Source organism: Melozone crissalis, unplaced genomic scaffold (genome assembly GCF_028551555.1).
Source record: "Melozone crissalis strain CALT ecotype California unplaced genomic scaffold, PUWL_Pcris_2 ptg000005l_1, whole genome shotgun sequence".
In the NCBI taxonomy this organism is placed as follows: Eukaryota; Metazoa; Chordata; class Aves; order Passeriformes; family Passerellidae; genus Melozone; species Melozone crissalis.
This window is the reverse complement of record NW_026535783.1, coordinates 59,307,560-59,332,942: the sequence shown is the minus strand read 5'-3', so window position 1 is coordinate 59,332,942 and position 25,383 is coordinate 59,307,560. Positions and strand designations below refer to the sequence as shown.

The following is a 25,383-nucleotide window of genomic DNA, read 5'->3' as shown; positions in this document are numbered from 1 at the left end:
AAAGGTTTGGTTGTTTGGTCTGGTTGTTTGGTTAAGATTTTTTTTAAGAAAATACAGCAGTCCATCTGTATTTGGTAGGTGGAATATATACTAAAAAAGGATATAAAAAAACTCCCAGCTTTATAACCCAGAGGGTGCTGACTTCTGTGGATTACCACCCAGCACCCAGACTTGTAATTCTGTAATAAACCGCAACATCAACTCTGTGTGCTGTTGGCTCCAGTACACTGGGTTACGAACTCTGTTTTGGAATAACAGTAGTAGTAACACAACTGACTAGCAAAAATGAAATGACAATTTTTCCATAAACTCAGTCTTCTTTTCGTTTGGATGCCATTTTTATTTCCTTTAATTTTATGCATAAAACCTTTGACTGGAAAAAATGTGTCTTGTCTTTTAAACTGACACCAACCAAGCTAAAATTCTCATTCAGCAGAAATTACACATGTACTTAATTTCATCAACTTTGAGTAGACCCATTGAGCATCTTTGCTCTTAAACCAGCTTTAAAATTGTGCACTTTTCTAAAATTTCCACAGATCTACAAGGTGCACCCTAAGTGTTCTCATGAAATTAAGACAGAAGGTGGAAGATGAAATAAGCTATTATAGTGCTTATTAAAAGCTGCAGTTTATTAGTATCAAAGGAACTTACCAAAATTCCACTAACTTCCACTAACTCACCAAGTCCTTTGCTCCAAGTCAAGGAAATGATAAAGGATTTTTCTAGAAGCACCAATTTTCCAAATCCTTGTATTTGGTTTTTCTTTTTCTTTCTTGAGGGACTATGGATTCCCTTGTTTTATAAACAATAAAATTATTTTTCACCAGGTCCAGCGTGGCATCTCATACACTGCTGAAGGGGTGTGACTCCACTTGAGCATCAGTCTGGCGCTCAAAAGTCCTGCAAAAATTTAAAAAGTCCTGCAAAACTACTCCTTTCCTGAGTGTGCAACAAACCCTGAAAATCTCTGCTCAAGGGCTTGAATCTGGCTGATTATTACCTTTGCTATTTATTCAGTTATTTACTAGTGAAGTCGTTTTGGGGGCAGGGAGAGTGGGAAGGCATGCCATGCAAACGTTCGATAGAGGAGGGCAAAGGCAGCTTGTCTGGTATTTATGCAGCCAAGCACAGGAGGACGCAGAGACTCGAGAGAATCGCCCACTGTCTGAAGAGTTACTGTGTCTCCAGAGCCGCCGAGAATGGGGAGGGGGTGGCTGGCTTCCTCTTGCGGGCAAATGACCGGCCGTAAGAGTGCGTTTTTAAGGGGTGATGTCAGAGAAATTAAACTCGAGCAGTCAAACACACCCCCCTACCTCAACGACGTGTTTCTTCTGTTCTTAAGGCGAGAGAGGTGGCTGTGTAGCACACCCAGCTCACTCCTGCCCTACTGGGACAGGGGCTGGCCGGCGGCAGACACTTATTAATTATGAACCGGGAGATGTCCCTTTAAGGTCTGCTGCGCTCTCCGAGAGTGTTTAGTGGGGGAGATTTGGCTTTATTTGTACATCCTAACGCTGGGCTAATTCAACGGGGAGGTTTCCAAAACTCAGAGACCTTTAGACGGTGGGTGGGGGGGAAACTGTGTGCGGGTGGGAGGAAGCTAAACTCTTCTTAAACGCGAAGAAGCAACGTAAAGACTGGATAACAAACAGGAAATGCCTAACTCGGCTGCGAGGCGGACGGGCGGTGCAGAGCGCTGAGCTCCACCGGCAGCGCAGCTCAGCCGGGCGCGCCGGCGGCAGAACCGCTCCCGCCACCGCTGCCCTCCGCCCGGGCTCCCGGCCCCGCTCGCAGGAGCCCAGGCATGGCTGCCTCCTGCTGGATGCTGACAGGTGAGTAAAGCCTTGTTTCTGCCTTGCTTTGAAGATTCGGGTCTCTAAAGCAGCCCTGCTCCCGGTGGGAGGAAGGTGAAGCTGGCAGGGTCTGGCACCCAAGGGACGGCGCCCTCCCGCCCAGATCCCTGCGCCGGGATTGCCCTTCCCGGAGCTGCCCTCCGGCCGCGGGCGGTGAGGAACCTCCTCGGTTTGCTTGTCTCTGGGAACTTTAATTCCTAAACCAATTTTAGAATCTGCTGGCAAGGAAGGGGTGGCTGCTAGATGAGGATGAATGGCTAAGAAGGCATACTATAATTGAATCTGGCTTGGAAGAAACAAATTTATTTGATTTTGTTGGTTTGGTTTTTGGTTGGTTTTGGAGGCTTTTTTTAATTAGGGTAGATTTTTTGCTTTCCTCTGTTTGGCTCTCAGACTTCTGACTGGTAAAAGAGAAGTGAGGAAGCACTCACTCACTTCATCAAGATGAGTTAATCCGGAGATGGAATATGTAATATTTCCTTTTAGGGGTTCATTGATTGTTAGTGACTTACTTGCTTTCCTAGAAAATAGAATGCAGCAAGTAACAATGTCCCTAGCTAGTCAATCTGTAGTCACATTCTGGATCTGAAATCAGGGGATTCCTAGAAGTGGGAAAGAAGCTAAGGCAATGCTGGGATTCATGTGCTTGGAAATGTGGACATTGAACTGCACAGCAGCTCTTGCGCAGGCAAGTAGCACACAGTGAACCTGAAGCAGTCGCCCCCTGAAACAGGGGAAGAAATCAATTTCATAAGAATTGTCCAAATGCAGGCAGCAGCAAGTGGGGAAAAGGTAAAAGTAGAGTTTTCCCCTCTTCCCTCTGTGCTTATTGTGCAAGACAGAACAGATACTGGAAACTGTGAAAATCTGAATATAGTATTTTGGCATGCCATATTTAGTTGTTGTTCTTAACTGTCTTCATTATTATTAGTGACATATTCCAAAACATGCTTCTGTGTACCTTCCAAGAAGGACACTGTAAAACAGCAAAAGTTTAGTGTGCCACAACCTCCTTTCAGAGCTGCAGAGTTACCACTGGTAATGCTGACAGATAATGAACTTATCAGTAATAAAAAAAAAGGTTTACTGTCAGATAGGAAAACATTTCAAATCTCATCTGGATTTTCCAGGTGATTAATTTTTTGGTAGTGGTGTCATGGGGGTTTCTTTTTTAAAAGTTTGGTGGGAAAGAGAATAGACTTAGAAATAAGAGAAGGCATTACCAGGTAAAAGATTCAAGTTGTCTCTTGTAAATAAGGGAAGTTTTGGCTTGTTTTGATGAGACCTCTGAGAATCTTGACCACAGAAAGTCTGACATGCAAACAGACTGAAGTGCATAGAGAATTGAGAAGCCTGATAAGGGTCTGAGTAAAATGATCTATGGCAAAACACTGAATTAGTTAGGCTTGTCTATCTAGTAGAAAAAAAACTAAGGGCAAAATGTTGAACATTTCAGATTTATCTGTTTATCCAAATATTATTGCTGAGGATATTATTCCAGATTCAATGTTTCTTTGTTTTGTGAGAGCACTCAGTCATGACTTTCCAGATCACAAATGTTGGTTTCCAAAGATATTGAATACTTGGTTCTCCAAATCCAACAAATGACAAAAGAAAATAAATGTAACTGGCTATGCATAAATCTTAGGGAATATTCAGAAGAATATTCTTACTCTTGGGGTAAAGAATTGCTAGGCTACCAAAAAAAGCCCACCCCTTTCTCTTTCACCAGGACTTTCAATGAAGTCGGATGAACAGCCATAAGGGATGGCTGAGTTTACTTCAGCTGGCCTCTATGGAAGTGGTTTGACTAGGGATCTGCTGAAGTTTTCTCCAGCCCTACATTTCAACAGGAAGGAATGAAGAAGTTAGTTTAAAGGCTTCCATTACCTTTAAAAGCTTCTTCACTTAACAGTGTTAGGCAAAGCCTGTTCCCTCCTGGACTTGTGTCTTTATTGATGATGGTCTTGCTGTACTCATCTTTATAACAGAAAAGATAAAGGTAAATGGATAAAGACAGAACTGTATGCAGAAAATGAAATGGTCTTTGTTCAGAGTCTGTAGAGGCAGGACAGCCACAGGACAAAGGCAAAGCATGAAAAGAGATGTTTTCCCAAGTTTCCCTCTCCATCTCTCTCTTTTATCTTCCTCTGCTCTTGCAACAATAACACCCAACATTTCTTAGCAGACTTTCCCCCCTGCATCAGAGATTCTTTCCCATTAGTTTTTCTTATCCAGAATGTAAGCATGTTTGCATGAATTCTAGCTGAAGTGGCTATAATATGGAGGGGATGGGATTTCCTATGAAAATGACCTCTTCTTGTCTAGAATCTGTACATAACCCACCTTCATAAAATAGCTGACCGAAAATTGAAGATATAAGGAAGTGTGTCTCAAACATTTTCAGAGTAATAACCTTAGATAACCAGCACAGCTCTAAAATCCCTAAGAATATATGCTATCACCATTTTCCTTTTATCTTGCATTGTACTTAAAAAGGTCCAAAAATGGATGTCAAATTGCTACAATTATTAATACCAATAAAATTGTATTTACAGAGTGATTTGTTGCAAGAACTCTTAGGTCTTACATATAGTCTCAATTTGAACTCTTATGTTAAAACTGTATGAAGAGTTAAAAGTACACACTTGTTTTGGCTCTACCATGATCAAAGTCATCTCTCTCCCTTTCATTAGCAAAATTAGAATGAACTTAGAAACTTCTATGGTTCTTAGTTTTTTTGAGATGTTTTGCTTCTACTGCTCATACTTTGACATACTCAAACAAATAATAATATCCTATATTTACTTTTTTACCAGAGTAGACAAAACATCATCTCTAGTAGGTACATTCCTTTTTAAGTTGACAATAGTCCTGATGATAGTGGGTAAATCCATTAAAGTTTACATTTGCCACTAAATATTTGTGGATCACTGTTCACAACTCTATAAATCTTACACCTTGCTGTTTGAGAAAAGGCCCATATCCAAATGTCTCTTTCTACAACAGTCAGTTGAGTATTTTGAGTGGCAACTTTGTTTCAAAGTTGGTTTTTCTTCTTTGGTTGTGGGTTTGTTTGTTTGTTGTGAGTTTTGCTTTTGGGGTGTGTGAGGTGGAGTGTTTGTGTATGCATGCATGTACATTTTTGTGGGGTTTTTTTAATGCAGTAAGTTATTTTCCTGAATTCAATGTTTCTTGTCTACTGGATAATACTGGATGCCAACTTGCAACCTTTATCTAGAATACCAGAGATGTGAGGCTGCTTGTAAAAAGTTGACAGGAATGAATAAGCACAGAAAAGTTTGTAAATACACCACTGTAAAAGAATAAAAAGTAAAATACATTTAAATGTGGAAGTTAAATATGCACCACAGCTATTATTTATTGAAAGAATAGCATGAGGTCAACCTTTGGAATTTCATAGTTGCAAAGAACAAAAAGAAGAAAATTTGCCATCAGTTCACCATTTACCATTTATATAGATAAGTGAAAAGAACTGAAAGTAAAGTTGAATGCACACTCTCTCCTAAAGAAAACCTGAATGCAGAAGTTCTCTGCCTCTGCTTTTGCATTAAAATGGTAATGCAAAATTATTAGTATGTACAAGTTAAACAAACAGTTACTTACACATGTGCTTATGTTATATTCCCTTGGGTGGTCCTGCTTGATCCTGTGAAACTATTCATGCTAACAGAGTTAAGCATGTGTACTCACAGGAAGAGAGTCTGAGGTCTGAAAAATAAATCCTATTATGTAATATCTGATAAAGTTGTTTTTACACCAGTATCAAGCTTAGGGAAAAGGAACGCACATTACTGGCCAGATCTGAGTTCACCGTCCTGTCACAACTGTCTACAGCTAGATACTTCAGAGAAATTTATAGGTACACCACAATGGGAGATATGGGATTATTTTTGCTCACAGTAGCCTTGTATCTCATCAAATTCTTGACTCCAAAGCCTTTCCAAGTCAGCAAATTCCATAATCACAGTGAGTTGTTTTTTTCATTTAAAAAAATGGCTAATAGAAACCAGAAACTTTCTTGTGACCACCTTCTCATCTATAAGAAGATGCCTTCACAATTTTCTGCTACTAGATCAAGTGTGTAATCATTCCAAACTTATCTGTCGCAATTGCCTTGACACACTTGGCATATTAGTGTGCCCCCTTCTCAACCTATTTTTATTTAATAATTTCTCATGCAAGCATTTTTTTTTTCTACTCTTCATTCTTTCCCTTGTTCTAAATTTGCAACATTCATTCTTAAATGGAGCTTTTAGCGTTGTATGCTGTTTCAAAAATAAGCTACAGAACTCGGAATCATAGAATTATAGAGTTTTAAGTGGTTGGAATGGATATTAAAAATCATCTAGTCCCAACCCACCTTGGCATGGACAGGGACAATTCCCACTAGACATCTTCCAGCTTTCTCAAGGCCTTGTCCAATGAGTACCAGCATTGGGAAACCACAACGTCGCTGGGCAACCAGAGGTTAGGCACTATTCTAGTGTGTAACCACTCTCAAAGAAATATTTCTTCCTATTATGTAACTTAAATTTCCCCTCTTTCAATTTGTACCCATTAGTTATTGACCTGTCACTTCAGTTCCTGATGAAGAATCCCTCTCCAGCTTCCCTCTTCCCTGTCAGATACTGGAAGGTTGCTATGAGGTCTCACATAACCTTCTCTTCTTCTCCAATATTCCTCCCTTCTTGTATAGTGATACAATTTTTCATTATTTCTGGCTTGCTAAATTGGTTTGGGCTGCAAATTCCGCTGTGTAGTGATGGTTCAGGTCCATTTTCTTTGCAATATCATGTGTTTTAGCAAGGCATCTTATTTCCCCATGCGAACATCCAGCTTCGTTTGAAAAGTGCTTATCTGCCTCCCTAGCACGTCAGATCTGGAAGGAAGCCGGTCAAGGTTCAGTAGTGGCTGAAGTGTAACTTGCAAATTTAACCAAACCCTTTTAAACCGGAATTCAGTTTAAGAGCAGCGTGCAAGCAACAGGTCAGGTTTCCCTTTCCATGGGTGGGGGCCGCCTCGCCCCGCCTCAGGCAGGCGGCGGCGGCTGGGGGCGGCACCGCGGTCCCACGGCTCCTTGGCGCTCGCTGAAGCACGGGACTGCACCTCTCGCCTCTCTTGCTATCTGTGCCCCTGAGTTTCCACAACCGCTTAGCTTTGGCCACTCGGTTTTGGTTTGGCTTTTTCCTCTCGTGTTTTGAAACGTGCGGCAGGCTGTGAGGAGACTTCAGGAGTTTGGACCGCCGCTGTGAAGCGCTGGAGGGGAATGACGAACGCGGGGGCGCCCCCCTCCCGGCGAGGCAGTAGCCGAGTTCTAGCGCTCGCAGCAGCGCGGCTGCTCCCGGTTCCCCCTCCCTCCTCACACCGCCCCGGCACTTTTCCTTCCGCAGGATGAGGGAGCCTCGGGACGCGCCGCCAGGTTACCCGCGCGCGGCGCCCCGCGCATGCGCCGTGCTTGCGGTGACCGAGCGGGGCGGGGCGGGGCGCGCCTCGGGAGGGAGCGGGCTCTGTGCGCGTGCGCCGTGGGCACGGCCGAGGACGCTGCGCGTGCGCGTTGGGGTCGGCGGCGGGCGCGCGGAGGAGCGCGGGTAGCGGGGGCTCCGGGAAGGCCGCTCGTGTGTCCGTCAGTCCGTCCGGGAGTGCGCGGTCCCGCCGGCTCCGGCCCTCAGCCTTCCCTCCCGGGGCACGCGTGCCGCCCGCTGCCGCCGCGGCACAGGGGGAGGGACGCGAGGAGACGCCAGGATGAAGCTGGTGAGGAAGGACCTGGAGAAGGATAATGCGGGGCAGGTGACGCTGATCCCCGAGGAGCCTGAGGACATGTGGCACACCTACAACCTGCTGCAGGTGGGTGACAGCCTGCGCGCCTCCACCATCCGCAAGGTTCAGACCGAGTCGTCCACGGGCAGCGTGGGCAGCAACCGCATCCGCACCACGCTCACCCTCTGCGTGGAGACTATCGACTTCGACTCACAGGCCTGCCAGCTGCGGGTCAAGGGCACGAACATCCAGGAGAACGAGTATGTGAAGATGGGCGCCTACCACACTATCGAGCTGGAGCCCAACCGCCAGTTCACCCTGGCCAAGAAGCAGTGGGACAGCGTGGTGCTGGAGCGCATCGAGCAGGCCTGCGACCCGGCCTGGAGCGCCGATGTGGCGGCTGTGGTCATGCAGGAGGGCTTGGCCCACGTCTGCCTGGTCACCTCGAGCATGACGCTAACTCGTGCCAAGGTGGAGGTGAACATCCCCCGCAAGCGGAAAGGGAACTGCAGTCAGCACGACCGGGCCCTAGAGAGGTTTTACGAGCAGGTGGTGCAAGCCATCCAGAGGCATATCAACTTCGAGGTGGTGAAGTGTGTACTGGTGGCTAGCCCAGGCTTCGTGCGGGAGCAGTTTTGTGACTACATGTTCCAGCAGGCAATCAAGACTGACAACAAGCTTCTGCTGGAGAACAGGTCCAAGTTCCTGCAGGTAAGGATCTGTGCAGTTTCCAGGGTGGGTAAAAAGAGGCTTGAGAGTTGTGTGTGATAATAAAAGGTAGTTACATGGGAAATAAGTTATTAAAAAATAAATTTCTGACTGAGCATCATGAGGAAATTGTTCTCATGGCTCCCAAAGCGTAAAGGAGTTACACATAATACAGGGGTGCTTCCCACCTAGCATACCTTAACGTCGAGTAGAGAAATTTCAAACTCCCTGTAAAGGCATGTTTACTCTTCGATTAAGTGTGAAGTACAAGTTGGAAAATACTTTGCACTGTTACTTTGTCATACTGTATAGCATGCATGTTTAATAACAGCTTTCTAAAGATGTTTTTTTAAAAGTACCTGGATGCGGTATAGGTTAGTTAATTTTATGTTACCAAAATTAACTAAATTTTTGTTGTTAGCTTTGTACTACATAGTTAAAGGCTGTTGTTTTTTGCTTGTTTCTTAGTCATGTGTGGTTGAGTGGGTGGGGCTTTAGTCTTATACTGAAATAGTCATATTCAAAGCCTAAAAGTGGTTTTTGTAAGGATGCTTATATTATTTTTCAGTGGGAGTAGACCTGAGGTGATCTGGGGGCAGGGATGGTGAAGTGAGTCCCAGTGCTTAATGGTCCTAGTACTTGGGAGACCCAGTGCACCAAGAACCCTCCTTTTCCATGTGTAGCAAAGTGATAACAGACAGAAGTTTTGATGTAATTCACAGCTTTGCAACCATAATAATTGCACAGATTTGATGCTTTTACACCATGTGCCTGCAGTGTTGAGGGTCTTATCTTGAACGCTTTATAAAAGAGGCTTAGGCTTAGATTTTAGTTTCTTGGTAGTTTCAAGTAGCCTTATTTTAGGAGCTCATGTATTTAATCCAGCCTTTGAATAAGAGAGGCCGTTTTCTTGTGCTGCTTGAAAGGCAGTTTAAGGGATTTGGTATAGGCTTTGGGTTGCAGGAGAGATTCAGAAAAAAATCATGTATGTTTCAAGAAGGAGATAAGTTCCCCAAATAATCATCAAGATTAATACTGCATATCATAGAGAGTATTTGTGGTTGGTTAATCAAGAAGATGGTCCTTTTTCTTCAAAAACACCAAACCTTTGACTTTGTTTTCACTCCAGGTCCACTCTTCCTCGGGACATAAGTACGCACTGAAGGAAGCACTCTGCGACCCAGCTGTAGCTAGCCGTCTTTCTGACACTAAGGCAGCTGGTGAGGTCAAAGCCTTAGATGACTTCTATAAAATGCTGCAGCATGAGCCTGACCGAGCTTTTTATGGTCTGAAGCATGTGGAGAAGGCCAATGAAGCCATGGCCATTGACACCCTGCTGATCAGTGATGAGCTTTTTCGGCACCAGGATGTGGCTACCCGTGCCCGATATGTTAAGCTGGTAGATAGCGTGCGGGAGAACATGGGCACAGTACGCATTTTCTCCAGCCTCCATGTGTCTGGAGAGCAGCTGGGCCAGCTGACGGGGGTGGCAGCTATCCTGCGCTTTCCTGTGGCTGAGCTCTCTGACCAGGAAGATGAATCTAGCTCTGAAGACGACTGATAACAGTGACTTCATTCCACAGTTTCTTTTCTGCGTCACGTTGAAATGACATTTAAGGTCCTCCTGACCTGAATACTGAGTGCAGATGTACAATGACATGTAATTAAAAAGTTTTAATAGTGAACATATACATACATATATATAGCTTTACTCAGCACACTGCTGATGCCCGCTACCATACATATCCGATGTATGGTAATAATTATTGGTATGTTGTGCTGAGCTGACTGTTTTTGCAGTTCCGGACCACCAGCAGTACAAGAAACTAATTTGGCTCCCCAGTGCTGCTTAGTCCTCATGTTAAGGCAGACTGCCAACTTAGTGGAATATTTAGGAAAAAATAGTAAATTAACAGAGAAAAATTCACATTAGACTATTTCTGTTCAAATGCTTGGAAAGAGTATTATGAAACAAATGTAAACTTCTTGGAAAAACTGTCAAAACTGTGCTTGATCTTCACAGGAGCTCCTTGTTCTTCCTAAGGTGTGTCAAAGGAATTGGGTCAATATCAGCTCTTTGGGCTTTGTGGGGTGATGTAAGTCTAACCACTTAAATTTTTCTGTGAAACGCTTGAAGCAGTCTTTGAGCAATGAGACCCTTTAAGTTAACCATTTCTTTGCTAACACAATAGTAGATGCAGGACAAATGGTGACTCTCAGTGTAACCAATGAGTTATCTTTTAGAATGCTGTTATCTTGGGAAATTGAAGATGTCATTGACTGTATTCTGCTAAATTGGCATTATTTAGCACCCACTTCTGAGAAAGCATAGGGAAAAACTTAGAAAATCAGGACTTCAGTTTCCACAAGGAATCTTTTGATAGCAAACAGTTTAGGTGACTTCATAATCTGGTATTCTATTTGCTTATCTCTTTAAAAACTTATATAAACGGTGATACAGAAATACAGATGACAAAAGTATAAATCAAATTTCAGCTTAAGATAGTGGAAACTGTAAAAGTGAAAATTGCGTTTTCAATTATTTGATCAGCTGAAAGTACTGAGAGCCAGAAGGAGTTTTCTTTCTTCACTGGGCCTTAAATCTTAGGTTGAGGAAGCAAAAACTGCTTTCAGATTCAGACATAACCTGTAGTTGTATTGTTTCAAACCCAGGTTTGATGATGTGGCTTGTGTGTGTAAATAGGCATTCCTTATTTAAATGTGATGGAAGGTGAGAACAGGAACCACAGAAGAATTCTATGATATGGAAAGTGTTGTAAGAGTGGAAGATTAAAAAATAAAACCACCAAAACTCCTAGTCTGGGTAGAATAGTTTTAGGAAAATAATTTTTAAGTATAGTCCCCTCTGTCCAAAGGTGCTAATCCTCTGAATTTAGTGCTGTCTATTGGTAGCTGAAGCACCATTCTTAACTTCTTGATAGAGAAGTACTTTTGAATTAAAGCCATCTCCCCTCTTCTACCTCATGCACACAGTCTAAGAAATTCTTGAAAAGAACTTGTGTAAGAGCTGTAACACCTCAATTCTTCTTTTGTTGAAGACGAACAAGCCCATTGAGACACTTGTTTAAAGTCAGCGTGCACATGAATTATGTTGTTTGAGCTTTACATTTTTGTCTTGAATGGTGTTAGGTGCCACCAGTTATAGGATGCTCAGGTGGGCTTTGTTTGGCAATGGCAATGGTTTAATTTTTTTTTTTAATTTACCTAAGTTTATTGTACACTTTTTAGCAAGAAAGCACCTTGATTCCTGTTATATCTGATTTGATGTTAAAAACAGGGAGTAGAAGAAATTGACCAGAAAATATTAATTATAGGCAGCCAATTCGGGTCTTAAATAAACTTGTATCAAAACAAGTCATTCATTTCTCCAAGCTTTTATAGCCTAGGATGGTATAGTAGTATATTCCCTATTCCCTTTTTCTAAGTAATGCCAGTTTGTTGCAGCTGTACACAAATGACATATTCTAATTTGTAGTGCATCAGAAATTCTTAGTTTTTCTCAGCAGACTCCCTGAGAGACAAATCACTGTTCTTTGGTTGTGGGATGGATTGCTATTTTGTCAGACCAGATTAGTTCCAATTATTCCATTGTAAACCAGAAGTTGTGAAGAGTTTTTGCAGAATACTGCATGATTACAATGGCGGTTTTGTGTTTTGTGCCTGTAATTACCATCAAGGAAAAGAAGTGGCCATTTTGTTGCATTTTTCTTTCATCTGATAAGCAAATGTGACGATAGTGATTCTTTGAATTATTTACACTCAGAATTAAAATTCTGCCTTGACTATATTTTGTGTAATTTTCTTTTTTTTTTACCTATTGCTATCATGTTGTTATGTCTCTGAAAGAAATACTCATGGAATTGCCCAAAGAAGTATGGAAGGGTGGGATTTTTTTTATTTTTTTTTTTTGTAAGCATTTTTGTTGTAAAATAAATATACAGTCACTATGTATACAAATGCATCCTGTTTCAGGAAACAGCTTAAGGGCTGGTATTGGAAGTGGGCTGTGTTCAGTGCTTGACCTGGCCAATTTCCAGGTTGCTGGTATCTTCCATGCGTCAAGGAATTTTGAATAGTTGAAAAGTCCATATGGACAAAGTTGCTTGCTCAATGCAGACCTTAGGTTGTGGGTATAGATAAGACTTGCAGAAGAGGCATGCCATCAGCATATCAAATGAGTGAGTGCTAGAGCCATTGGAAAATATTTTTTGTGTCTATTGTTTGGAACTAAACTATAAACTGCGTTTTGAAGTGTCTCTGTTTTGAACTATCTCCAGTTTAGGATTATATTCTGGCATGATTCTGTGAATAGTGTAGTTTAGCTTCCAGCTTTTCTGTGTTCAAAATGAATGAAGGCACTTTGTAGGACTTCCTGAAGCTTGTTACATTTGGTAGGAGGAAAGCTTTAAAAAGCATGAAATTTGATTGATCATGAACCCTGCTGTGCTAGACAGTGATTCAAATAAATTTATTCAGTTATTCTTTTGCCTCTCTTGCAAATTTCTATTTTGGAACAGGCCCCAGTCTGTTAGTTTTGTCACCGTTGGCATTTAAACCCACTTATCATATATGCTTTTTGTGGTTGTTAATCAGCTAAAGCTTGGTGCAAAATGCAAGGTCACTACCAGCTAGAGACCAAGATAATCCTACTAATTACAAGTCAAATAAAAGATAAATCCTTCAGTAAAATTATAAAGCATTTAACAATATTAATTGACTAGGAAATTCCTCATCTCCCTCCTCCTGTCTTTACCCTTATATAAGTAAAATGCTAGTAATAAATGATCTTGGACCACCAATGTAACAAGAGCGCGCAGCTCTTCAGTTTAATTTGTGATGAGACTAGACATTATGTTTTTAAAGCTGTGTAAATGTCTAAATTTTCATTTGCAAGTGTTCTCTCACAGGTTAAGTAGCGCTGAATTTTAAAACTAACTTAACCCTCCAAAAATTTCTTACAACTTCTGAGCTGCTGACCTTGGTTTGCCTTGTTCAGTGAAGGTATATTATAGCTCAGTTCTTATTGGACTGATAGATCACTTGAGCCTCTCAAATTTCTTTCTGGAAGCTGCATTATAGGTCTAGAAAACTGTACTCATAGGCATGCATATTTTAGATCACCCGGTCCACTTTTCTCTGAGACTTTCATAGCTCTCTTTTTAAAGAAAAGAAGCCTGTTTCATAAATAAATAGACACTGTTTTGCAGGAAAAACCCCCATAATGTCAGAATGTGTTACTTGAAGCCATATTTCTACAGCAAGTAGTCTATTGATTCTACAAAAGACCTAAAAAAGCAATTTTTAAAATATGAAGCAGCAATTAGAAAGTCTACAATTAGGAATTCTTTTTTATAACCTAAAATCAGAATCCCTACAGGAGACATAATAAAAACAAAAAAAAAAATAAGAAGGAATGACTTCAGAAAAGTACTTATGTACTTTTTAGGTAGGCAGAATTTAAGACTTGATTTTTTTTCATTGCATCGGTTGCTTTAATCTGAAGATTTCTCTGTTCTTACTTGATTCAGCAGATAGTGGGGAGAGAGTGGTGGTAGATAATTTTCCAGTATCTGTCTTTCTTCTGTAATGGCCACAAATTGCTTTTAGGGTTCATTCAGATTTTGTGTGGAAAAGAAGTATTTTGATGTTTCATTATTCTGCAAATTTAGGGTTAAGAAAATGCCTAACCATTTGGTCTTGTGATAATTATGATTCTTAATTCAGGCTCTGCAGGGATTGAGCCTGAGCTTTTTCAGCAATGGAAAGAGTAAACACAGGCTGTGAAGCCTCTTGTGTGACAGTTGCCCAAAGACTTGCTGAATAAGTGTAATGTTTAGTCCTGCCACATATTTCATGCTTGACTCAAATAGGGCATTGACTTGGATTTGAGGGTAATTGCTTGCATGATACAGAATCTAAAGGAAAGATTCTGTCTTCAGTCTAACAACCAAACTGCAGATCCCCTGTCAACTTGTAAACTTGACTGTTTTAGATATGCTCTGTAGCTTTCCTGTGGAAAAAAAAAATGACTCCTAAGGTGTCTTAATCTGCAATAAAGTGTGAGGAAAAGGTTTCTGAAATCATGGTTGTTTTTTCTGTTGTCTGAAAATAATTCTTCCTTTTGTCCCACTTGAGAGCCGTATAAGAAACAGAGAGGGGAGTGGTATCAGAGCGGCCCTTCTTTCCAAGTCAGTGTCTTCTGGGAAATGCAACATGAAGCAGCAACTTTCAAGCCCTGCCAGGTCTTGTCAGTTTTTTGCTGTATCAGTCTTTAATTTATTGCCCTCTTTTTGGGAAATGCCACATTTACAGCTAATGTAATTGCTGTCATGCTACTCTAATAATTACTTAGAAGTCAAATCAGAGCTGATCATGAATCCTCTGGCAAAGCAGCTATTCCATTAAAGAACGTTAATTAGTTGAAACAAGTCCTCCTTTTTAGGAATGTACATACCAGACATGATGGGAAGTGTTTTCTCTGGTCCAAAATGGAATTTCTAGTCAAAGCCAAGCCTGGAATAGCAAAGAAAGAGTGTAAGTGGTTTAAGAAGTCAAATGGAACAGAAGATACAAAGCTTAAAGCCATTTTCTCTTTCATAGTAAACACAAGGCTAAGTTGCTAGCTAGCACTAGCTAAAGGTGATCCCTTTGCTGTCACCGTCATTAATAAGTACAACTTCCACATTGAGCAAATAGATAATCTTATATCTTGTTTGAGATATCTAAATTACAGCTGGCTCAGGCAGGATGTCTGAAGGGATGAGGGAGGCAATTTTCAGATTTCTGGTCTGAATATGAAAGGAAAATAATTGAAAACTAGAACCATTCCTACCAAAAACATTTCTATCTGTAGTTTTTCAGAAAAAAAAATCCTGAATAGTGTTCCATGTTTCAAAAAGATTTTGGACCTGATGTCTACCAGCTAATCTACTTTTGAAGATGGGCAGATTCTTTCCCATGCAGTACTTTTTGTTTGATTAGAACAAATACTTTTAGCACATGTTTTACTGAAAGGGTTTGTATGTGAAGATGTGTGTGTTCAGTAAGAGAAACAGCTAACTTGACTCTCTACTTATTGCTTTGATAGCCGCAGGATTGGCTCAGGATGTGCGGTTGATAATTATCTTCAAGACTGGAAGATTTGTTTACTGTAGAAGGAACTTGGTAGCAAGTGATAAATTCAGGAAGTCTGACAGTTTTTAGATGCTCATGGACATTTCCTTTAACGGTTTCTGAAGCCCTGAAAGCTACAGCAGGTTTTGCTGAAGAAAATTGCCTTTTCTTTGACCTGCATTGTTCAAGTGTTTTAGATAAATAGTTTAGTTAAGGTATGAGAGATGTTAATTCATTGCATTTGTTTATCTTGCCCAAACAGGTACCATAAGACCACTTCCATTTGGTAAAGAGAACTGGTGTATCCCATATAATTTATTCCTCCCCTGTGTGGAAATTTTTGTTCTGAAATAGGTTGTCTGAGAGAAGCTGAAATGGACTTTGCAGAAACAGTGCTGGGTGAACACTGGCGCTCTACCAGGACAGTCAAGTCTCCTGGGACACTGGCTGCCCTCACTGCAAAGCTGTATGTAGGAGCTACTGGGACAGCAGTGGTGAGAGGCAGAAAAAGAGCAGCTGTCTCCTGAGAGAGCTGTTCCAAGTTCCAGTGCTGTGAGGAAAGATGAAAAGCTGTGGCTTAATGGAAAACATGAGATGCTGTTTTGGGTATGTGACTTCTTCCCCAAAGGGAGACGCAGTGAATGTTTGAAATGTCTGAACTCAGTTCTAACAACTCATGCTAGGCTGAGGGTAAGATGCCAGCTGATGTGATTAAGCTTTGTGTGTGTGTCTGAGGGAGAGGAGCTTTGAGCCTGAGACAGACTCTAGAGATATTGAGACCTTGCTAATCCTCTCACTATGGAGTAATTTCCAGCCACCCTGCTATTGCTGTATCTGAGGCTTGTGAAAGGCTGGCTTTGTTTTCCTTTCATACCTGTCTGAAAACCACCTTTGTTTTCAAAAATACTGCTTTGTGAAACAAACGCCTCACTGTGTTGTGTTGGCAGTCTGTATGATAAGCAAAGGAAAAATTTCTAGTCAGACATTAAAAAATACTCAAACCAAGAGAAGCTGATTGAAATAAATCTTAAAGGCTTTTTGAGAGTGTACCTTGCGAGAAGAAAAAGAGAAAGAACGATGAAACCACATGTAACAAGGTTTGTTGGTGTTTTTTAACAGTTTTCAGGTCATTTCAGCTGAGATAAAAAGACTGGTAAGTCAAATCAGTCAAATGACAGGCTTTTAAACCTTTTCTCAAGAAAACCCCAGAAACCAGTTGTTAAAACTCTATTAGTACGCAGTCAAGCGTTGTGTTCTTAATAAATTATGACCACCTAAACTGTTTCAAGCTGTCTGCATTTGTTTTATCCAAGTGTAGATTTCCATGGTCCTGTTTATTTCTCTTATGGGATAAAGTATTTTGTTATGAACAAAGGTGAGTGTTTAGAAAAAACAAAATTAATGCTGACAACTGTGAGTCCAGCCTTTCATAATTTTGAAGACTGGTCTTTCTTTTCTAAATAGGTAATAGAAATTTATAAGTGATGTGGTTTTTTTTTTGGAAAGAGTGTGGAAATTGTCACTGAAAAAATGCTTAGGGCTTTAGGCGGTCGTAATTTGAATTTGAGCTTTTTTGCTTATTTCTAGAACATTTTAAAAACTATTTTGTTTCCCTACTTTAAGCACTTTTATTTTGACATAAGGACTGGCAAGAAATAAATGTATGTTAGAGATCAGAACGTTCCTACTACTGAAAAATGAGAAATTGGAACAGCCTTCCAGTCAGAAAAAATCAGAGCAAAAGGTCACTTTTTTATGGAATTTGTTTACCCTGAGAAATGCAGTATAGTTAACAGTAACAGATAGGAATCAATTAATCAGTCCTGTACCCATGCTTGGAACAGAATCAGACCACTTGCTGGTTTTATTTGATCAGAGCGTTGTGTTGCCCTGTTTATATCTGTTCAATTCTTAGCACATATGTTCACACTGCATCTCAGCAATCGCACCAGATTTCACCACAACACTGACCTCCTGTGAGACAGGCATTAGCTGTTTGAGCTAATGATGCAAAAATGCTTAGATTATGTACCTGATGAATGCTTAATGAGTACTTTCCTTTCCATCTCTGCCAGCTAGATGTCTGCCAGGAGCTGTAAAGGCCATTAAAAATATTTTTTGGGAGTTTTATTTGTAAACAGGCATTAGACTGAAATCAGCGATCATTAAGTGTGTTTTCTTTTGAAAGCATGTTTTGTCCAGTAATTTTTAAAAGAGCAGCTATGAGTTGGTCCTCTGTATCTATCAGCACAGCTTGGTAAAGTCTGTTTCTTACAAAGGCAACTGTGGTGTCCAAAGGGCTGTAGACCAAAAGGAACAAAAAGACCTCAGCATCAGAACTGCTGTGCTGCCTCATAGCTGGGCAGGAAGGAAAAGCTGGAAGTGATCTGCCAGACTCTGCTGCTGAAACTATAGTTGAGGTGCTACTTGCATAAGACTGATGTTAAATCTATGCTAAGGTCATGCAACAGTAGTGTTGTGGGATTTAAGTTGGTGGCACAAGTTTCATTTGTACCTTTTTAGGAGGTCCTTTTTTTAAGACTTGCAGATCCCGTTCACTTTAGGAAGACTGAGTCACTTTTAAATGACCCCAAAACTGATCCTAGTTTTGCAAACTTCGATACAGCTTGGACAATTTCCTCACTATTAAACTTGCATGGTAGTTCTGTGAGGGTGATGCAGATGTTTGAAAGAAAGAGTAGCAGATTCTTTATGGAACTCCTGGTGTCACAAGGATACTTTCAGAATGGGCTTGGTCCAGATAGATATCTTTAAAATCATGGGTGTACTTCAGTCCTGTGGGTGGGAAATGAAAGTTATTAGTGCCAGTAATTCATGTAGAAAACTCTATCTTGAACTGCATCTAAAAAACAGGATGTTTTTCTACCTCTAGAATCCAGCTCTAATTTTTTGGGGGGAAACAAACCTTCCTTTTATAATCTCTTCGTGGCTGGTTCCAAATTTCCCTGAATTGTTTATTGGCGAATAAAAATGAACATTTGCAGTAAAAAGACCTAAGATTAATTTTGCAGTGCTTTCAACTGGTTTATCCCTACAGCAATGATACAACAAAAGAGATGTTCATGCTGTTACTGATACTTGAGTGCCAGAGCCTTTAAAAATAAGTAGATATTGTTAGTGATGCATATTATGCTAAAGTTGTCAGTACGTTGCCAGTCGGTATCGATAATATATGATTGAGTGACTTTTGGAGAATTCATTAGCTTTTCACTTAAAGAAAAATTATCTTGACCATAAAATGTACCACATAATAGAAGAAATAGAAAGCCCGTACAATTTTGCTGCAGTTTTTAAAATTGCTTTGTTTTCCAACTGCACTGTGAAATTACAATGAAATAGTCACCAATCTTGACCATATTCCATTCCACACATATCTCCCAGAATTATTGCAGGGAATAAGTTTCTTGTTAGAGGTGCATCTTCTTATTTCAAGAGTGATACTGATGGAAAGTTGGCGTTTTGGTTTTGTCTTTTTTTCTCACGGTCACAGATGAACACTGTATGGTATAGGAATCCATTTACAGAAAGTTCAGTTGTATCTGTTGCCTGTAAATTATGCTCACCTCACAGGTAGACCAAAGATGAAATACTAGCATAAGACACATCAAGATGTGAAAGTCCTTGTGATTATCTTGGACCATAAGATGAGCTAACCTGCAAAATACCTTCTGCAGCAGCCTTATGAACTGACTAATGCAATACCAGGTGTTCTTTTGGTCTTCTTTGACCAAATGAGTAAACTTTTTTTCTTAGGGTGCAGTGTTTTTCATTATATGCATGTGGTTTGTTGTAGCCTTTACTAGATTAGGCAGCTATTTTTATGGTTAAGTCCATGGAAAATTTGATTTAATGATCACTGTGGTAATTTGAAGTTTCACATTCTTATCTGCTTAGATTTCTCGATTCCAAGTGTAAACTTTGTGTTATTACAGAGCAATGTTCTTTAAATTGTCCAGTGCAATAAAATATTTCTCGTCAGAGTTAATTCATAGGTAGGAACGACTAAGGAAACAAACTGGCTAAGGATTATCTTCTCTTTTAGCAGTGAAAAATCATAGATTTCAAACAAGGAGTGCTCTGTATGTCATAGTAGAAAGTTGCTACTGTGATCACTAGTGCTGGCACATGCTTGGAACAGGCTCAAGATTTTGCAATGACCAGGTCAGACCTGATCTGTGCAAACAGACAGTGCCTGCTGCCTCATGCTTATGCAGGACAGGCTGGTTCTCCTTGCGGGCATTTCAGTTCTGTGCAGTTGGAGAGGCAATTCCATCTGACCTTGTGTGAGAGCACTACCATCTGGGGACCGTTCATGGAGAAATTCCAGCATTTCAACAAATATGTGACTTATTTTCCATTATTGCCTGTAGCCATTTCTTATCAACTACATTCTCACTGTAGCAATTTTTTGGTTACCAACAGGAGAAAAAGTTTTTAAAAAAATAAATCTTGAGCAATTTTATCGACAGTGCGTTTGATGCCTCACAAAGAATTAACATAGGCAATAGAAAAAAGGAATTATTCAGATGATGGTTCATATTTTCAGTCCAAGCTCCATGTCAAGCATTTTTATACTTCAAAATTTTCCTTTAGTAGCAGTATGTTTATCCCTTACTTTCCAGTTCTTCTCTCAAAAAGATGTGCATACAATTATTTAATTATTTTTTTAATTCTTTCAACATTACCACGGTACTTAACATAAGTAAAGGAGTTTTCTGTGTTAGACTGTTGCAGTGTTTCCCTGTGACTTTTAAATGGAATTCAGTTTAGTGAATATTATTTTGATTTATGTTTTTTCTGGAACCTGTTAGCTTTATGTAACAAGTTTGTCTGAAGAATAAAGTCTTAGTGCTAAGGAGCACTTTAAAGTTTAAGAGTGTTCAGGTCTCTCTCTGTACTAGATGTGGTTCAGCTAAAAATGAACTGTTGTGTTACAATGAAAATTATGATAGCTGTTTTATTATGGGAAAGAATAGGTAAGTTGCCTCTATACATCTTGACTGTACTTTGCAAGTTGATTTTTTCTTCTAATATATATATCTGAGATTTAATTCTGAAGTTTGTGTCTGCCCTATTTGTCTCTGTCATTTTTGTTTGGTCAAGCTTTCTTCTTGCATTTGGATTTCCCCCCCACATCACTGTATATCAAAATTGTGTAAGACTAAAGGAAAAACTAGGTATTTATAAGCTTCCATCTTTTCCCTTCCATTGTACTCCAAAAGAAATTAGATCACTGTGAAATTGATATTGATGCATTTTATAGAGACAGTCTATGTTTTTGTTGTACTATGTAAAAACTGGCTTAGATTTGATGCTCTAGGTAGCTGAATGTGAAAGGGTCTTATCAGGGTATTTGCACTTCCTTTTGGAGAATTTCTTCTCCTCCTGAAGCTTTGAGTGATTTGATTGGGAGCAAGCCAATGATTATGCTGAGCCTAAGGCGATGAAAGACAGGAGTTAGTAGTCATTGTGAAGTAAAGGAATGGAAAAAGTTTTACTCGCTTAAGACTTCGAGACAAATTACCTGAAAATCTCTGAAAACAATTGGAAAGGGTAAAAGAATCAAGTCAGGTAGGTAAAAAAATAATTTTCCTTCATCCATGTCACAAATGGAGTGATAGACTTCACTCATAGGAGTGAAACTCCAAAATATATCATTGATATAAAACAGTGAATTGACAAAATTCAGTGTTAAATGTGGTGGTGATTTAACAAGGTTTGATGGCAAAGTACACTAGACTAACAGCGTAGAGGGCAGAGACAGATAAATCTGTCAGGGAGACTTTGCTGTTCTGTCATCAGGATCAGAAAGGACCCCCTTGCTTTCTGAACTCCTCTCAGAGAGGAATCAATCCAGGTCCAGCAAGATCCTCTCCTGGTTCTAGACTTGGTCAATGCTTATGTCCAGAGGATTGTGCGTGCACAGTCAATCCTCTGTAGCACTTAGCTAAGATGTCAGAGTTTAGCATGCTGTTAATCACTTGCTGAGAATGTGCTGCTGCAAGGAGTCTTTCAATTCCTAAGGAGTAATCTTGAGAGGTCCCTTCTCAGGGAGAGAAAGGAGCAGTCCTGGCAGGGAGATAGTTGCATGAGTTTTCAGTTAGGCATTATTTTTTGCATCAGTTCTTAGATTATCATATTTCCCACAAAGTTTGAATGGAATTTCTGTCCTGGGGCATTTTATAGATAGCTGGTTTTAAATTTGATGGAGTAGACTGGTGAAGCTTGGATTTATCAAACAGAGTAACTTTTTTGGGAGCCCTTTCTGGTGCAATGGTTCACATTCTCTTAAAGTCTATTTAGATTTTTTATAATAAGTAACAGCATGGTGGGAATTTATCTACCTTCAGAAGTGCATTGATTTGCCTCCGGTGTTTAGCAATTTTTTCTCTGTTTTGGCAGGTGTTTTTTTCAAAGATAACTTGCAAGTTGCTAAGGAAGAAAAAACCAAGTACAAGGCATTCAAAAGAAACTTAAAAATATGTAGACAATGTAATTTTCAATTCAAATTTGAACACTGACAAGTAGTGATTTCCTCAAATCAAAGCATTCACCAGTGTCATGAGTATTCAGGACTTTCTTTTTCCTTAGTTCCTATATTAGCATACTAAAATTGTGAAAGATGTAGGCCATGTTGCATGATGGTGAAAGTCACCAGTCTGCATCTTCTCAAAATAAACCTCCGTTGAATCATGAATAACTCGTACACTTGGACACATAGTTCATTTTCTGCCTTGAAATTTCTTGAAATAATTCTACAGCCTTGCATGTGTTGTTTTACAACTGTGAAGTAAATTCAGTTTTGAAAACTCTGTATTAAAAAATGCACCTGTGATTCAAAATACATTTACAACAATTATAACCCATTCCTAACATAATAAAGTGGCACTATGTAAGGATGGTCATATCATTTTTTTTAACCAGACAGTGATAAGTTGACCTTCTCAATCGTTTGTGCTACCTATTGCACAAGCCAGTATATCTTTGAATTTAATCATAGACAGAAAGTTAGAGGAACTGTTGTTCAAAGTGACATTATATATATGATTTGGTAAGGTAGAAAAGGTATGGCAGGTATTTGCTTAAGAATGAAAAAAAAAAATTAGTTTTGCTTCCCCTCATTAGCAAGCATCACAGAATTTAATTTTTTAAGAAACATGAAATGAAAACTTAGAAATATTCATTAACTATTTCACATTATATGAAAAATAGCACTCTTGATGCTCAATTACCATCATACTTGTTGAAAAGAAACAGTAAGGTTCATACTGGATCTCCTTAGGTGGGGCTTTTTTAGGCTAAGAGCAACAAAATTGACCGGTAATACATAAAGTATGCTTGTGTGGAAAAACAGCCTAACTAGCAGTGTGAAGTCAAATGAAAAATGACTGTGAAAGAAGTGGCTTTGGGACTTGCTGTCTCGTGTTTCCTGCAGCGCAAGGTGTACTTGACCTACATGCTCATTTCAAGAAGGCTACATAATGGAAATCTTACAGAACATCAGCCAGAAAAGCTAGGATTCATCATAACTGAGCAAGTGGTTGTAGAAAACCAAACTAAATGTCCTATTTGACTCTTACTGGTGGGTTTTATTTCAGAAAACAACATACGTGTTCATTTTAGCTACGGTTTCTGCCTGGAATATGGGGCTTGCACATAAAGCTGTATGGTAGGAATTGAAAGTTCCAGTGGGGGGCTCATGAGGAATGGTCTTTGGTAGCAAAGGAGGATGGACATCATGGAAATACAAAAAATGTAGAAACTTGCGTGGAGTTAAGTGTTGATGGAAGAACTACATCCAAAAGATGGACTGGAAATGATCGGAAACAAGATAAAACATTCTGTAGGAGTTGTTTCGCTTCCATCAAGCCGCTAAATTTGCAAAGGCTTTGTACATCTGCACAAATTGAGAAGCAGACCTCATAAAGTTCTTCATATGTGACTGCATATTTCTAAGGTTTTTTTCTTTCTTTTGCAAGAAACTGCAAAGTGCTAAGCATTGTGATGATGAGAGGGCCACTTTCCAAATTTTGCACAAAATAGTTTTATTGTGATTACTGCTAATTGAGTAGGGGACATATTCTTGGTCTCTGCCATTATATTTCCAAAAGTTTTGCCTGTTGCATTGTGTTATTCATTTGGTACTGCATTACAAAGCATTGATTCAGTATATTTTCAGACTTGATACTGCATTATAAAGCTATTTTCCAGCACAAAATACTTAGTACAAAACCAGTAAAGAGAGCTTTATTTAATGGGTTGAACAAAGCATTTAATTGGTTTTGAAAACCATTTGGCTACTGCATCTGGAATTACTTTCAAATATATATTTCTTGGTCTTCTGTGGTATTTATCTACTTTTGATAAGAAGTGTTTTATTAATTATTCAGTCTCTTTCCAGAAAGTCAGTCTTTTGCTCTTCAAAGGTTAAAGATTAAAGAAAAAATGCCAGAGGCAAAATCATACAAAAGTTCTTTTGTAGCCCTGAAAAATAAAAGGCTCAATTTAAGCACTACTAAAAAAGTGTCTGAAGTTGATTCTTTTTTTATATATATACAGCTGTATTTGAAATATGTTGATATTTAGCCAGGCAGAATTGAATGCAACAAGAGCTCCTGCCTCAACCTTCTTGGCCTTCCGCAGTAAGACCAGAGCACTGTGGCCCCTGAACTCACAGACAGCAATTGTACAACGCTGTCGTATTTTCTTCCACTTGGCATGTCAGTGGCTAAATCTCTTCCTCATAGGAAAAGGCTGTGTAATTCTGCAGTGACATTATCACAAGTGAAGCAAAAAATAGAGTGTGTAGATTTCCTGGTCCAGCAAATAATCCACTTTCACGTGTTTGAGCCATGATTTTAGAAACAGCATTTCTGTAGTTATCACTTTGCAAGTAGAAACATATTTAATGTTCCTTGCTACCAGCCAGGTGCAGCCCAGGCCTGACCCAAGTGCATGGGGTTGTGTTGGTGCAGCTAAGGGATCCAGCTTTGAGGAGGTTTTGTTTCCCGAGGCTCAGTGTGCACTGGAGGACACAGTTTGGTCTCTGCAGCTGGCTTGATTGCAGCTAGCTGAGAGCTGCAGCTCAGGCTTGCAGGTGCCAACACACAGTGGGATCAATTTCCTCAAGTGTAAGAGTTTTCAAGTTGCAGAGCATGATACTGTCTGTCACCATTTCAAAAATAAGCTTTTGTGGGAGGCCACAATACTGCTTCCCTCAGTGAGTCACACTTACCAGCAGCCCCCCTGCATCCTTTTATGCTCATTTGTTTCAGAGGTTTTCTAAGATGATGAGGCAGGTAGCCTTTGCAACCTCAATGTAAAACACTGTTGAAGGCAGTCAGTTACTGTCTTACAATTAGGATATCTTTCCTAATAACACCTAGCTTTCAGTACACTATGATCACATGCACAGTTCCCTGTTGCTGTATTGTGCACCTGTTCTGTTTGCAAGTTTTTAATATATCTTTACAACACCACTGATTGTAGTATATGCTGTACAAGCATTAAGGCATTTTTTCTTTTCATTTATTTTCCAAGATATCCAAAGATATGAGAACTCCAAAAAATACTATAATCTTTAGTCTTCAGCTTAAATTTCTGCATTCTCTCTTATATACCAAAAGATGGAGACAGTCTTATTTTTTTAACTTTTCTTTTTTTAATTTCCCAATGTTTTCCAATAGCACATGCTTATAAAAAACATTTCTACTTGTTTCGGTGTGTTCCTTGGAGCACACAGAGCTGCTTTGTTTCAGTCTCCTGCAAAATGCAGATGAATTGATAAAAACAAGTGCTATAGCAGTAAGTGTGAAGTGAAGCAAAAAATAACTTTTTAACCACATGCTGGCAGGGAGAAGTAGTGCCCAGCCAATGTGTTCAT

The 25,383-nt window shown here is 39.8% G+C and overlaps 2 protein-coding genes across 4 annotated transcripts in view; both read left to right on the top strand.

Annotated features, from left to right (window-relative positions):
• Nucleotides 1-1,749: 1,749 nt before the first annotated feature.
• Nucleotides 1,750-25,383, top strand: part of ITGA1 (integrin subunit alpha 1) — a 68,699-nt gene continuing 45,065 nt past the window's right edge. For all 3 annotated transcript variants that reach the window (XR_008483407.1, XR_008483401.1, XM_054283129.1), the window contains exon 1: nucleotides 1,750-1,835. Coding sequence is in view for 1 of the 3 variants with exons in the window: in XM_054283129.1 (XP_054139104.1) it covers nucleotides 1,808-1,835 (28 nt within the window). In the remaining 2 variants the exon portion in view is untranslated. The remainder of the gene's footprint in view (nucleotides 1,836-25,383) is intronic.
• PELO (pelota mRNA surveillance and ribosome rescue factor) lies at nucleotides 7,454-10,610 on the top strand. The gene is made up of 2 exons (XM_054283130.1): nucleotides 7,454-8,348; nucleotides 9,475-10,610. Exons 1-2 carry the CDS (start codon nucleotides 7,623-7,625, stop codon nucleotides 9,904-9,906), a joined length of 1,158 nt encoding a protein of 385 aa, XP_054139105.1. The 5' UTR covers nucleotides 7,454-7,622; the 3' UTR covers nucleotides 9,907-10,610.